Source organism: Hemiscyllium ocellatum, chromosome 24 (genome assembly GCF_020745735.1).
Source record: "Hemiscyllium ocellatum isolate sHemOce1 chromosome 24, sHemOce1.pat.X.cur, whole genome shotgun sequence".
In the NCBI taxonomy this organism is placed as follows: Eukaryota; Metazoa; Chordata; class Chondrichthyes; order Orectolobiformes; family Hemiscylliidae; genus Hemiscyllium; species Hemiscyllium ocellatum.
The window spans coordinates 2,438,600-2,453,678 of record NC_083424.1 but is presented as its reverse complement, the minus strand read 5'-3'; the positions used below and the strand labels follow the sequence as shown (position 1 = coordinate 2,453,678).

Below are 15,079 nucleotides of genomic sequence, written 5' to 3'. Positions count from 1 at the left end.
GGGTTACTCTTCAGAGGGTCAGTGTGGACTTGTTGGGCCAAATGGCCTGTTTCCACATTTTGAGCTGTGGGACATGAACCCAGGTCTCCTGGCTCAGAGTTAGGGACATTACAACTGAGCCAAAAGATCCCTATTCAGGAATGTTACAGCCACATTGGGCAACAAAAAAATACACTATTTCGTAACAAATAACCAATACCGTTGCCATTTCCAACTGTCTCACTGTGAATAAACCCACAGCACACAGATTGCAGTGGTTCAACAAGGCAGCTCACCCCCACCTTCTCAAGGGGCAACTAGGGACAGGCAATAAACACTGATCCAACCAGTGATACCCACATCCCATGAAGAAAAATGTTCCAGGCATTGAACCCTAAATCACCAACAAAGAACAAAGAGCCACCTCACATTTCTCAATGGGAACAAGATAAAGTCATTCAGTATTTTCCATTCATGAATTATTGTATGGCACAAAACCAACCAATCAAAATATATTTCTCTATCTCCTGTCCATGGATCAAGACCTAACCAACATAGTGATTTCATAAATTTAAAAAGAAATTGCTGGAAAAGCTCAGCAGGTCTGGCAGCGCATGTGGAGAGAAATCAGAATTAACGTTTCTGGTCGCATGACCCTTCCATTGGACCCAGCTCTTATTTCTCTGTAACTGCTGAGCTTTTCCAGCAATTTCTGTTGTTGGTATTTCAGTGAATATGGTTATACCGAGAGAAATGACCCTTCATCTGAATTTGGCTTTTTAGGTTGGATTTTATATATTGATTTCAAATTCCCAACTAGCTACAATGGGATTTACAATCAGCCGTTGGAGTATATCCCTCATGGGAGAAAGTGAGGTCTGCAGATGCTGGAGATCAGAGCTGAAAATGTGTTGCTGGAAAAGCACAGCAGGTCAGGCAGCATCCAAAGAGCAGGAGAGTCGACGTTTCAGGCATGAGCCCTTCTTCAGGAATTCTTCTGTAGAAGGGCTCATGTCCAAAACGTCAATTCCCCTGCTTTTTGGATGCTGCCTGACCTGCTGTGCTTTTCCAGAAACACATTTTCAGCGTATATCCCTCATACCCAATCACTGTCCTGGCATTTATGAAAGGACAGACTGGGTCTCACTTTAACACGCAACTGGAGGACAGTGCCTCCAGCAGTGAAGCACTCCCTCAAGGCTTGCAGATTCCCAAGTCTCTGGAATGGAGCATGAAACCACAATCCTTTTGCTCTCGCTGTACCAGGCGTGCTATCGCGCATATCTGAGTGACTTTCCAACCATCAAAATCATTGTGACATTGCTTTTTTTGTAAACTACCAGCAATAAAACACTGGTTAACCAATTAAATATTTACATGCAAAGCCCACTCAGAACATAGAACATTCCAGTGCAGTACAGGCCCTTCGGCCCTCGATGTTGTGCTGACCTGTGGAACCAAGCTGAAGCCCATTTAGCCTACACTATTCCATTCTCGTCCATATGCCTGTCCAATGACCATTTAAGTGCCTGTAAAGTCGGCGAGTCTACAACTGTTGTAGGCAGTATGTTCCACACCCCTACTACTCTGAGTCAAAAAACTACCTCCGATATCTGTCCTATATCTATCACCCCTCAATTTGAATCTATGCCCAATCGTGTTATCCATCACCATCTGAGGAAAAAGGCTGTCACTGTCCACCCTATCTAACCCTCTGATTGTCTTATATGTCTCTATTAAGTCACCTCTCAACCTTCTTCTCTTTAATGAAAACAGCCTCAAGTCCCTTAACCTTTCCTCGTAAGACCTTCCCTCCATACCAGGCAATATCCTAGTAAATCTCCTCTGCACCCTTTCCAAAGCTTCTACATCCTTCCTATAATACGGTGACCAGAACTGCAGACAATGCTCCAGTTGCGGCCGCACTAGAGTTTTGTACTGCTGCAGCATGACCTCACGGTTCCAAACTCAATCCTTCTACCAATAAAAGCTAACACCGTATTCTTAATAACCCTATCAACCTGGGTGGCAACTTTCAAGTATCTGGACACCGAGATCTCTGTGCTCATTTACACTATCAAGAATCTTACCATGAGCCCAGTACTTTGCATTTCTGTTACTCCTTCCAAAGTGAATCACCTCACACTTGTCCGCATTAAACTCCACTTGCCACCTCTCAGCCCAGCTCTGCAGCTTATCAATGTCTCTCTGTAACCTACAACATCCTTCATCACTATCCACAACTCTACTGACCTTAGTGTCATCCGCAAATTTACTAGCCTATCCTTCTACGCCCTCATCCAGGTCGTTTATAAAAATGACAAACAGCAGTGGACCTAAAACAGATCCTTGCGGCACACCACTAGTAACTGAATACCAGGATGAACATATCCCATCGACTGCCACCCTCTGTCTTCTTTTAGCTAGCCAATTTCTGATCCAAACTGCTAAATCACCTTCAATCCCATACCCCTCTGTATTTTGTGCAATAGCCTACCGTGGGGAACCTTATCAAACACCTTACTGCAATCCATATATATCACATCAATCACTTTAACCTCATCAACCTGTTTTGTCACCTTCTCAAAGAACTCAATAAGTTTGTGAGGCATAACCTATCCTTCATGAAACTGTGTTGACCATCCCGAATCAACTTATTCCTCTCCAGATGATTATAAATCCTGATTTGGAGATGCCGGTGTTGGACTGGGGTGTACAAAGTTAAAAATCACACAATACCAGGTTATAGTCCTACAGGTTTAATTGGAAGCACACTAGCTTTCGGAGCGTTGCTCCTTCATCAGATGGTACCCTAACCCTAACCCAAACCCACTACCACCCGATGAAGGAGCGTCGCTACAAAAGCTAGTGTGCTTCCAATTAAACCTGTTGGATTAAAACCTGGTGATGTGTGATTTTCAACATTATAAATCCTATCTCGTATAACCTTTTCCAACACTTTACCCACAACTGAAGTAAGGCTCACTCGTCTATAATTACCAGAATTGTCTTTACTCCCCTTCTTGAACAAGGGAACAACATTTGCTATCCTCCAGTCTTCTGGCACCATTCCTGTAGACCATGATGACATAAAGATCAAAGCCAAAGGCTCTGCAATCTCCTCCTTGGCTTTCTGGAGAATCCCAGGATAAATCCCACCTTGCCCAGGGGCTTTATCTATTTTTTTATACTCTGCAGAATTTCTAACACCTCCATCTTGTGAACCTCAATCCCATCTAATCTAGTAGCCTATATCTCAGTATTCTCCTCAACTACACTCTTTTTCTAGTGTGAATACTGACGAAAAATATTCATTTAGCGCTTCTCCTATCTCCTTGGACTCCATGCACAGCTTCCCATTACTATCCTGATTGGTCCTAGTCATTCTCTTATCCCTTATATACCTATAGAAAGCTTTAGGGTTTTCCCTGATCCTATCCACCAACAACTTCTCATGTCCCCTCCTGGCTCGTCTTAGCTCTCTCTTTAGGTCTTTCCTGACTACCTTGTAACTCTCAACCACCCTAACTGAGTCCTTACATCTCATCCTAACGTAAGTCGTCTTCATCTGCTTGACAAGAAATTCACTTCCTTAGTAAACCACGGCTCTTGCGTTCGACAGCCTCCTCCCTGCCTGACAGGTACAGACTTATCAAGGACACACAGTAGCTGTTCCTTGAATAAACTTCACATTTCTATTGTGTCCATCCCCTGCAGTTTCCTTCCCCATCCTATGCATCCTAAACTTTGTCTCATCACATCGTAATTGCCTTTTCCCCAGCTGTAGCTCTTGCTCTCCGGTGTACACCTATTCCTTTCCATCACTAAAGTAAACATAACTAAATTGTAGTCACTATCACCAAAATGTTACAAATACATTAAGGCTAACTCGGGAGAGAATAGGACCCTTCAAAGATCAGCAAGACAGCCTTTGTGTGGAGCCGCAGGAGATGGGGGAGATACTAAACAAGTATTTTGCATCAATATTTACTGTGGAAAAGGACATAGAACGTATAGAATTTAGGGAAATAGATGGTGACATCGTGAAAAATGTCCCTATTACAGAGGAGAAAGTGCTGGATGTCTTGAAATGCATAAAAGTGGATAAACCCCCAGAACCTGATCAAGTATACCCTAGAACTCTGTGGGAAGCTAGGGAAGTGATTGTTGGATATTTGCTGAGATATTTGTATCATTGATAGTCACAGGTGAGGTGCCGGAAGACTGGAGATTGGCAAACGTGGTGCCACTGTTTAATAAAGGTGGTAAGGACAAGCCAGGGAATGAATGAGCAGTGAGCCTGATGTCAGTGGTGGGCAAGTTGTTGGAGGGAATCCTGAGGGACAGGATGTATGTGTATTTGGAAAGGCAAGGACTGATTAGGGATAGTCAACATGGCTTTGAGCATGGGAAATCATGTCTCACAAACTTGACTGAGTTTTTTGAAGAAGTAACAAAGAGGATTGAGGAACGCAGAGCGGTAGATGTGATCTATATGGACGTCAGTAAGTCGTTCAACAAGGTTCCCCTTGGGAGACTGATTAGCAAGGTGAGATCTCATGGAATACAGGGAGAACTAGCCATTTGGATACAGAACTGACTCAAAGGTAGAAGACAGAGAGTGGTGGTGGAGGGTTGTTTTTCAGACTGGAGGTCTGTGACCAGTGGAGTGCCACAAGGATTGGTGCTGGGTCCTCTACTTTTAATCATTTATGTAAATGATTTGGCTGTGAGCATAAGAGGTACAGTTAGTAAGTTTGCAAATGAATCCAAGATTGGAGTGTAGTGGACAACGAAGAGGGTTACCTCAGATTACAACGGGATCTTGATCAGATGGGCCAATGGGCTGAGAAGTGGCAGATGGAGTTTAATTTAGATAAGTGCAAGGTGCTGCATTGTAGGAAAGCAAATCTTGCAGGACTTATACACTTAATGGTAAGGTCCTGGGGAGTGTTGCTGAACAAAGAGATCTTGGGAGTACAGGTTCATAGCTCCTTGAAAGTGGAGTCGCAGGTAGATAGGATAGTGAAGAAGACGTTTGGTATGCTTTCCTTTATTGGTCAGAGTATTGAGTACAGGAGTTGGGAGGTCATGTTGCAGCTGTACAGGACATTGGTTAGGACACTGTTGGAATATTGCGTGCAGTTCTGGTCTCCTTCCTATCAGAAAGATGTTGTGAAACTTGAAAGGGTTCAGAAAAGATTTACAAGGATATTGCCAGGGTTGGAGGTTTTGAGCTATCGGGAGAGGCTGAACAAGCTGGGGCTGTTTTGCTTGGAGAATTGGAGGCTGAGGGGTGACCTTATAGAGGTTTACAAAACCATGAAAGTAATGGATAGGGTAAACAGGCAAAGTCTTTTTCCCTGGGATAGGTGAGTCCAGAACTAGAGGACATAGGTTTAGGGTGAAAGGGGAAAGATATAAAAGAGACCTAAGGAGCAACTTTTTCACGCAGAGGGTGGTGTGTGTATGGAATGAGCTGCCAGAGGATGTGGTGGAGGCTGGTACAATTGCAACATTTAAGAGGCATTTGAATGGTATATGAATAGGAAGGTTTGGAGGGATAAGGCCGGGTGCTGGCAGGTGGGACTAGATTGGGTTGGGATATCTGGTCGGCATGGACGGGTTGGACTGAAGGGTCCGTTTCCATGCTGTACACTTTTATGACTCTATGCTCACCTACCTCCAAATTTAACGCCTGGCCGGTTCATTACCCAGTACCAAATCTAATGTGGCCTCACCCTTGTTGGCCTGTCCACATACTGTGTCAGGAAACTCTCCTACACACATTGGACAAAAACTGACCCAATTAAAGTACTTATTCCTAGTCAATATTTGGGAAGTTGAAGTCCCCCATAACAACCACCCTGTCACTCTTGCTCCTATCGAGAATAATCTTTTCTATCCTTGCCTCGACATCTCTGGAACTATTTGGAGGCCTATAGAAAACTCCCAGCAGGCTGACCTCTCCTTTCCTGTTTCTCATCTGCGCCTATACTACCTCAGCTGACAAGTCTTCAAACGTCCTTTCTGTAGCCGTAATAATGTCCTCGATTAACAGAATTTGCATGTTTACTCTATCCATCGCTTTCATGGTTTTGTAAACCTCTATAAGGTCACCCCTCAGTCTCCGATTCTCCAAGCAAAACAGTCCCAGCTTGTTCAGCCTCTTCCGATAGCTCAAATCCTCCAACCCTGGCAATATCCTTGTAAATCTCCGCCTTTTACCATCGTCTCTATTCTTCCTGAAATATCAAAAACCTGGAATCTGCAATAATCCTGCTCTACCCATATTTCTGAAATGGCCACAACATCGAAATCCCAAGTACCAATCCATATTGCAAGTTCACCCACCTTATTCCGGATGCTCCTGGTGATGAAATAGATACACTTCAAATCAACTTCTTGCTTGCCAGTGCTCTCTTGTGACCCTGAAACCTATTTCTGACCTCACTACGCTCAATCTTCTCTAGACTCAATCTACAATTTCAGTTCCCATCTCCTGCTGCATTCGTTTAAACCCACCTGAATAGCGTTAGCAAATATTCCCCCCCCCCCCCCCCAACAGGATATTGGAACTTTTCTGGTTCAGGTGAAGACCATCCTGTTTGAAAAGGTCCCACCTCCCCCAGAGCTCTAATTAGCCATGAATTCAAAACCCTCCCTCCTGCACCACCCATAGCCACATATTCAACTCCTCTCTCTCCCTATTTCTCACCTCACTAGCACATGACACGGGTAACAAACCAGAAATAACAACTCTGTTCTAGCCTTAAGCTTCCACTGTAGCTCCCTGAATTTCTGCCTTAAATCCCCATCTCTCTTCCTACCTATGTCGTTGGTTCCTGTGTGGACCACGACTTGGGGCTGCTCCCCCTCCCCCTCAAAGATACCAGAAACACTATTAGAAACATCACGACCCTGGCACTTGGGAGGCAACACGTCAATTGTGAGTCTGTCTCGTTTCCACAAAACCTCCTGTCTGTTCCCCTAACTATGGAGTCCCTGATGACTAATGCTCTGCTCCTCACCCCCCTTCCCTTCTGAGCAACAGGGACAGACTCTGTGCCAAAGATCTGTGGCCCATTGCTTACTCCTGGTAAATCGTTCCCCCCCCCCCCCCCCCCCAGCAGTATCCAAAATGGTATACTTGTTGTTGAGGGAAATGGCCATGGGGATCCTTGCACTCACTGCCTGCCGGTTCCCTTTCCGTCCCATGACGGTAACCCATCTACCTTCTTCTTGCACCTGAGTTTACTCCCTGTAACTCTTCTCAATAACCCCCTCTGCCTCCCGAATAATCCGAAGTTCATCCAGCTCCTTCTCCAGTTCCCTAACGCGGTTTTTGAGGAGCTGGAATTGGGCGCACTTCCTACACATGCAGTCAGCAGGGACACTACTGGTGACCCTTACCCCCCACATTCTGCAGGAGGAACATTCAACTGCCCTAACCTCCATTCCCACTGTTCTAAATTCACAACAAGCCTACTGAAAACTAAAAGAGAGGGAAAAAAAGAAGACGGGCACTGCTGTTCAGAAGAAGAAAAGACTCTTAGGGCCATAGTCACAGGGGATTCTATTGTGAGGGGAGTAGATACACGCTTCTGTGGGCAAAAACGGGACTCCCGGGTGGTATGTTGCCTCCCAGGTGCTCGGGTCAGGGATGTCACCGATCTGCTGCAGAGCACTCTAAAAGGGGAGGGTGAACAGCCAATTGTCTTGGTGCATATAGGCACCAACATTATAAACAGAGATGAGGTCCTGAAAGAAGAATTAAGGGAGCTAGGAGAGAAGTTAAAGAGGAGGACCTCAAAGGTAGTGATCTCAGGATTACTACCTGTGCCATGAGCTAGCCAGCGTAGAAATGAAAAATATAAGCAGGATGAACACGTGGCTTGGGAGATGGTGTAGGAGGGAGGGGTTCAGATTGTTGGACATTGGGACGGGTTCTGGGGAAGGTGAGACTATTACAAAATGGACGGTCTATGTCTGAACCAGACTGGAACCAATGTCCTTGGGAGAGGTTTTGCTACTGCTGTTGGGGAGGTTTTAAACTAATGTGGCAGGGGGCTGGGAACCAGAAGGGAAAACAAGTAGGTAGCAAGGTGGAGACTGGAGACTGTAAGAATTATGAAGATAGCAGTAATAAAGGGAAGAGTAGGCAGAGAGCAGATAAGCACAAAAGAACTGGTGGCCTGAAATGCATCTACTTTAATGCAAGGAGTATAGTGGGTAAGGCAGGTAAACTTAGGGCTTGGATTGGTGCCTGGGAGTATGACGTTATTGCAATCACAGAGACTTGGTTGAAGGAAGGGCATGATTGGCAACAAAATGTTCCAGGATGTAGATGCTTCAGACAGGACAGGGAGGGAAGTGAAAGGGATGGTGGAGTTGCATTGCTGGTCAGGGATGATATCACAGCTGTGCTAAAGGAGGACACTATGGAGGGCTTTAGTAGTGAGGCACTATGGGTGGAGCTGAGAAATAAGAAAGGTGCAGTTACATTGTTGGGGCTGTATTACAGCCCTCCCAACAGTGAGCGTGAGGTAGAAGAACAAATAGGTAAACAGATTATGGAAAGATGTAGAGGCAATATGGTAGTGGTGATGGGAGATTTTAATTTTCCCAACATTGACTGGGATACAGTTCGTGTCAGAGGTCTGGATGGGGTAGAATTTGTAAGAAGTGTCCAGGAGAGTTTTCTGGAGCAGTATGTCAATACTCCGACGAGGTAAGGGGCCATATTGGACCTGGTACTGGGGAACGAGCCAGGACAGGTGGTAGAAGTTGTAGTGGGGGATTTCTTTGGGAACAGTGACCACAATTCTGTAAGTTTTAGAATACTCTTAGACAAAGATGTGCGTGGTCTGAAGAGAAGAGTACTAAACTGGGCCGAGGCCAATTATATCAAAATTAGGCAGGAGCTGGGAAATGTGGATTGGACACAGCTATTTGAAGGGAAGTCCACATTTGATATGTGGGAGGCTTTCAAAGATAGGTTAAAGATAGTGCAGGATAGTCATGTCCTTCGAAGGCAAAAGATAGGAAAGGCAAGATTTGTGAATCATGGATCAGGAGAAATTGTACGACTAGCCAAGAGGAAAAGGGAAGCGTACATAAGGTCCAGGCAGCTAAGAACAGAAGGGGTCCTGGAGGAATATCGGAAGAGTAGGACCAGTCTTAAATGAGGAATCAAGCGGACTAAAAGGGGCCATGAAATAGCTTTAGCAAGGAGAATTAAGGAGAATCCCAAAGCATTTTATTCTTGTATAAGAAGCAAGCGGGTAACTAGAGAAAGGATTGGTCACTAAAGGATAATGAAGGAAGGCTGTGTGTCGAACCTGAGAGAATGGGTGAGATTCTGAATGATTACTTTGCATCAGTGTTCACTGAGGAAAGGAACATGATGAATCTTGAAATTAGAGATAGAAGTTTGATTTACTCTGGATCACGTTGACATAAGTAGGGAAGATGTGTTGGGTATGCTCGAGGTTATTAAGGTGGACAAATCCCCAGGACCGGATGGGATCTATCCCAGGTTGCTGAGGGAGGCGAGAGAGGAAATAGCTGGGGTCCTGACAGATATCTTTGTGACATCCTCAAACATAGGTGAGGTGCTGGGAGGACTGGAGGGTTGCTCATGTTGTCCCCCTGTACAAGAAGGGTAGTAGGGATATTCCGGGTAACTACAGACCAGTGAGCCTGATGTCAGTGGTGAGAAAGTTGCTGGAGAAGGAACTGAGGGATAGGATCTATTTATATTTAGAAAAGAATGGGCTTATCAGCAACATGGTTTTGTGTGGGGGAGATCGTGCCTTACCAACTTAATAGAGTTCTTTGAGGAAAAGACCAGGTTGATCATAGAAGGAAGGGCTGTTAATGTCATTTAGATTAGATTACTTATAGTGTGGAAACAGGCCCTTTGGCCCAACAAGTCCACGCCAAAGCGCGACCCACCCAGACCCATTCCCCTACACCTAACAGTACGGGCAATTTAGCAAGGCGAATTCACCTAACCTGCACATTTTTGGATTGTGGGAGGGAACCCACGCAGACACGGGGAGAATATGCAAACTCCACCCAGAGTCGCCTGAGGCAGGAATTGAACCCGGGTCTCTGGCGCTGTGCCACCGTGCCACCCATATACATGGACTTTAGTAAGGCATTTGATAAGGTTCCCCATGGTAGGCTATGGAAAAGTGAGGTCACATGGTGTGCAGGGTGTTCTAGCTAGGTGGATAAAGAACTGGTTGAGCAACAGGAGACAGAGAGTAGTAGTTGAAGGGAGTTTCTCGAAATGGAGAAAGGTGACCAGTGGTGTCCCACAGGGATCAGTGTTGGTGCCACTGTTGTTTGTGATGTACATATGTGATCTGGAAGAAGGCACTGTTGGTCTGATGACACAAAGTTTGCAGATGACACGAAGATTGGTGGAGTAGCAGAAAGCATAGGAGACTGTCAGAGAATACAGGAGGGTATAGATAGACTGGAGAGTTGGGCAGAAAAGTGGCAGATGGATTTCAATCCAGACAAATGTGAAGTGATGCATTTAGGCAAGTCTAATCCTCAAGCAAATTATACCATGAACAGAAGAGCCTTGGGAAAAGTTGATGAGCAGAGAGATCTGGGAGTGCAGGTCCATTGTACCCTGAAGGTGGCTGCACAGGTGGATAGGGTGGTCAAAGAAGGCACATGGTACGCTTGCCTTCATCGGACAGGGTATTGAGTATAATAGCTGGGAGGTCATGTTAAAGTTATACAAGACATTGGTTCGGCTGCATTTAGAATACTGAATATGGTTCTGGTCGCCACATTATCAAAAGGATGTGGACACTTTGGAGTGGGTGCAGAGAAGGTTTATGAGGATGGTACTTGCCTTGTATGGAAGGTGCTAGCTCTGAAGAGAGGTTGAGTGGATTAGATTTGTTTTCATTAGAAAAAAGGAGATTGAGGGGGGACCAGATTGAGGTTTACAAAATCATGAAGGGTATAGACAGGGTAGATAGAGAGAAGCTTTTTCCCAGGGTAAAGGATTCAATAATGAGAGGTCACGATTTCAAGGTGAGAGGTGGAAAGTTTAAGGGGGATACACGCAGAAAGTACCTCACACAGAGGGTGGTGGGCATTTGGAACACGTTGCCAGCAGAGGTGGTAGAGGCAGGCACAGTAGATTCATTTAAGGTGCGTCTGGACAAATGCATGAGTAGATGGGGAGCAGAGGGATACAGATGCTTTAGACAGTAGATTTGGATCGGCTCAGGCTGGGAGGGCCGAAGGGCCTGTTCCTGAGCTGTAAATTTTCTTTGTTCTTATCAGTGCGGTGCATAGAACCTTTTTTTTTTGGTGGAAGACGATGGGTGGGAGACACTTCCTGAATAGTGTTTCGGGTAAAGCAACCACCCAAATATAAAGCTTCACTCACTCAGCAGTCCCGTGTCTGCTCCTATTCAGCATGTGAGGTAAGTTTTCACACTTACCCCTACCTCCCCTCGGGCCTCTGATTCTCGCTGTCGCTCCTCCCACTGCAACTGCTGTGAATGAAGCAATGCAAACTATCAAAGGTGAGAAGGAGCTGGGGAGAGATGGATGGGACTAAATCAGATGGAGTTGAAAGGGGAAATAAAGCACTGTATCCCCTGCGGTGTCCACCTCTCTGTGAATGTTTCGAGACCATTGATGGACACTGTGTGTTCCCTCCCCAGGGGACCATTGTAATCATGGAACCCACCATGTTCTGACTTGGGCTAGAGTGTTACCAGCATTTAACCTGATCCTATTTAGATTTCTACTTACTTCAACACAAACAATCTACAAAAAGTCGAGTAATTTCAGTTGAGTCACTTCTTAGTCTTCAAAACTCTAGGCAGATACAAGACCCAACTGTCTACCTTGTGTCATACCATAACCTGCTTATTTCAGGTATTTATTGAGTAAATAAATTGAGTTATCTGAACTGCTTCAACATATTTACATCTTGCCTTAAGTCATGGGATGAGTTATGTGTGCAATATCTGTGTACTCCTGTTGTGATGTCACCAATGCCCTGTAAAAATCTGAAGCACTACCTCCCAACCTTTGTATCCAATTAACAATCTATTAGCTTTCCTGAAGACTTGCTGCAGTTGCAGACTAACCTGTGTGATTCATGCACACAGACACCCAGATCCCTTTGCATCTCAGAACTCTGCAACTCTAACCATTTAGATTAAATGCTTCCTTTCTATTCTCCCTGCCAAAATGGACAATATCCCAGTATTTCATTTGCCAGAGACTTGCTGACCCTCTTCACCTATTCATTGCAGCCTCTGGTCTCCTCTTCCTGACTGATTTTCCTACCTGTCTTTGTATCATCATCAGATTTATCTACCATAACTTCCTTGTTGTAATGTATTTATTGTGTGCATTCTGAAATAGTCCCTTAAATATCTGCCACCAAATGTCTATTGACCAGTCCCTTAACCAGTTCACTTTAGTTAACTCTTGTTTCATGCCCTCATAACTGCTGTTAATTATGTTTAAAGTTACTGTTCTTGGATCCACTGTCTCTCCATCAAGCTGAGTGTAAAAATTAATTATTTTATGATTACTGTTTTGTAGACTGCCTTCACTAAGATCACTAATTCTATCACATTACACAATTCAATGTCTGGTATAATCTGCTCGGCTCCAAATTGCTGTTCTCAGAAACTGTACCAAAATATTCTTTGATCTCCTCATTTCGACTACTTTTGCCTGTCTTGATTTATCTGTCTCCATGTAGGTTAACGTCTCCTGTGATTATCACCTGACCTTTCTGACAAGCACCCATTATTTCTTCCTTTATACGTTGTCCTTCATCTCACAATCAGTTTAGCTATGATTTTAATGAATGGTGGAGCAGGATTAACGGGCTGAATGGTCTCCTGTTCTTCTGTGATGGATTACTCTCCACATGCTGAAATGAATGGAGCTGCAACAGCACTCCAGTAGCTCAGCATCAGTCCGGACAAAGCAATACTTGATCCACTCCCTCCACGACTGATGCACAGTGTTGGCAGTGTGTACCATCTACAAGATACACTGCAGCAACTTAAAAGTTTCTTTGACAGCACCTTCTAAACCCATGACCTCTACTATCTAGATTAAGTGCAGCAATACGTGGCAGCACCGCCACTGATAGACCCCTCTCCAAACCACTCACCATCCTGACTTGGAAACATATCGCCCTCCCTTCACTGTCACTGGGTCAAAATCCTGGAATTCTCTTCCTAACAGAATTGTAAATGTTTATACATTAAATGGACTGAAGCTGTTCAGGAAGGTAGCTCACTACTACTCTCTGGAGGGCAATTAGGGATGGGCAATAAATTCTGGCCTTACTGACAACTCTTGCATCTAATAGACAGGGAAAGTGTAAAAGACGTTGCTGTTATCTAAACATTGCTTTAATCTGTCTCTGCACCTTCTGGTCCCAGATTCCAACAGATGAGAGAGAGTGTGTGGAGATACAGCACAGACTGAGTTATGGATTGCTGCACCGAGGCCAGCACTGTCATGGAGCTCTGCCCATCTCCTCAGGTGAACGCTGGAACCTCATCATATGGATGCGGTCATCTCCAGTTCGTAATGAACTCTGCCCAATGTGTAACAAGAAGCCAGAGTTAATGGAGGCAACTGGATTTGGGGATGGTTTCACTTCTGAGCTATCGGAAGTCTGGCAGGAGCATCAAGAGAAAGTGAATGTCTGCACCTTGAGTTAGTAAATTGTTAGCAGTGTGAGGTTTGTTCCTGCTCTCCTCAACAGTGAGGTTCAGCCTTTGGCTGATTCATAGTCATTGCCAGAGAAAGAAACTCATATAATTGATCAATTGTACAAAATATTCATCTCATTTCTTTATTTCAAGCAGCATCTGTCAATTTTCCTGTAATATTTGTGTGGGTGTGTGTCTGTGTTTGTATGGGTGTGTGTGTGTGTGGGTACGTGTCTGTGTCTGTATAGGTGTGTGTGTGGATGTGGGTGTGTGTCTGTGTTTGTATGGGTGTGTGTGTGTGTGGGTGTGTGTCTGTGTCTGTATAGGTGTGTGTGTGCCTGTATGGGTGTGTGTGGATGTGGGTGTGTGTCTGTGTCTGTATGTGTGTGTGTCTGTATGGGTGTGTGTGTGTGTAGTTTAAGGATATGTGTCTCCACAATGTTTTATTTCTTGCAATTCTGAATTGAGGGAGTTTGTTGCTTTCCTCTCCTGTCAACACTCAATTTGTCAGACTTTTGGTGGGTGAGATAATTGATTGTGGCTGATTTACCATTCCCCTGCAAAGGTGATGGGACAATGTCCACTTCTCTCTGACACCTGGATTTCACTGTTAGGATATTAATAAAAGGTAAAACTAGTTTGGAGTACAGGAGGTGGACAGGAATTAGATACCAGATAAGTGAAGTAAATCACAAATCACAAGGTACTCAATCTAGTGAGGTAATCTCATGTTCCCACTGGGATTTTGGTTTCCTCCGGGGATGACCTTGTTAAATATCCAGGCAAATTGTCATTGTGCAAATGTAAAATCATTTCGAAATTATTGTTTGCATTTTCTAACATCTGATGAAGATTGTTAGAGCTGTAAATGCAATACTTCACAATGTCATGGTTCTGGGACTAGATTGCAAGTTGTGAAATTGGCGTCAATAAATCTGATTTAATAAAAGGATTTCTGTGAAACGTGATTGATCAGAGCTTCACTCCCTACAAGTTCCCCTCCCAGTCAGTCACCGTCCTGACTTGGAAATATATCACTGTTCCTTCACCCCCTGCAAGTTCCCCTCCCAGCCAGTCACCATCCTGACTTGGAAATATATCACTGTTCCTTCACCCCCTGCAAGTTCCCCTCCCAGCCAGTCACCATCCTGACTTGGAAGTATATCACTGTTCCTTTAGCATCAGTAGGTCAAAATCCTGGAGCTCCCTTCCCCCATGGCATTGTGGGGGACAATGACAGCCCACCCCACACCTTCTCCAGGACAGCAGGGATGGGCAGTAATTGCTGGCTCAGTTGGTGGCACCCACATTCCATAAATGAATAATAAGGGGAAAAATCCAGGGAATCCTTTTGCCTGCGTTATTTATTG

General features: G+C 44.7%; 1 protein-coding gene across 1 annotated transcript in view; it reads left to right on the top strand.

Annotated features, from left to right (window-relative positions):
• Positions 1 to 14,661, top strand: part of ogfod2 (2-oxoglutarate and iron-dependent oxygenase domain containing 2) — a 29,574-nt gene extending 14,913 nt beyond the window's left edge. The window contains exon 7 of the mRNA XM_060844125.1: positions 13,434 to 14,661. Within this exon, the coding sequence (XP_060700108.1) occupies positions 13,434 to 13,718 (285 nt within the window). The 3' untranslated portion in view covers positions 13,719 to 14,661. The remainder of the gene's footprint in view (positions 1 to 13,433) is intronic.
• The last annotated feature ends 418 nt before the right edge of the window (positions 14,662 to 15,079 follow it).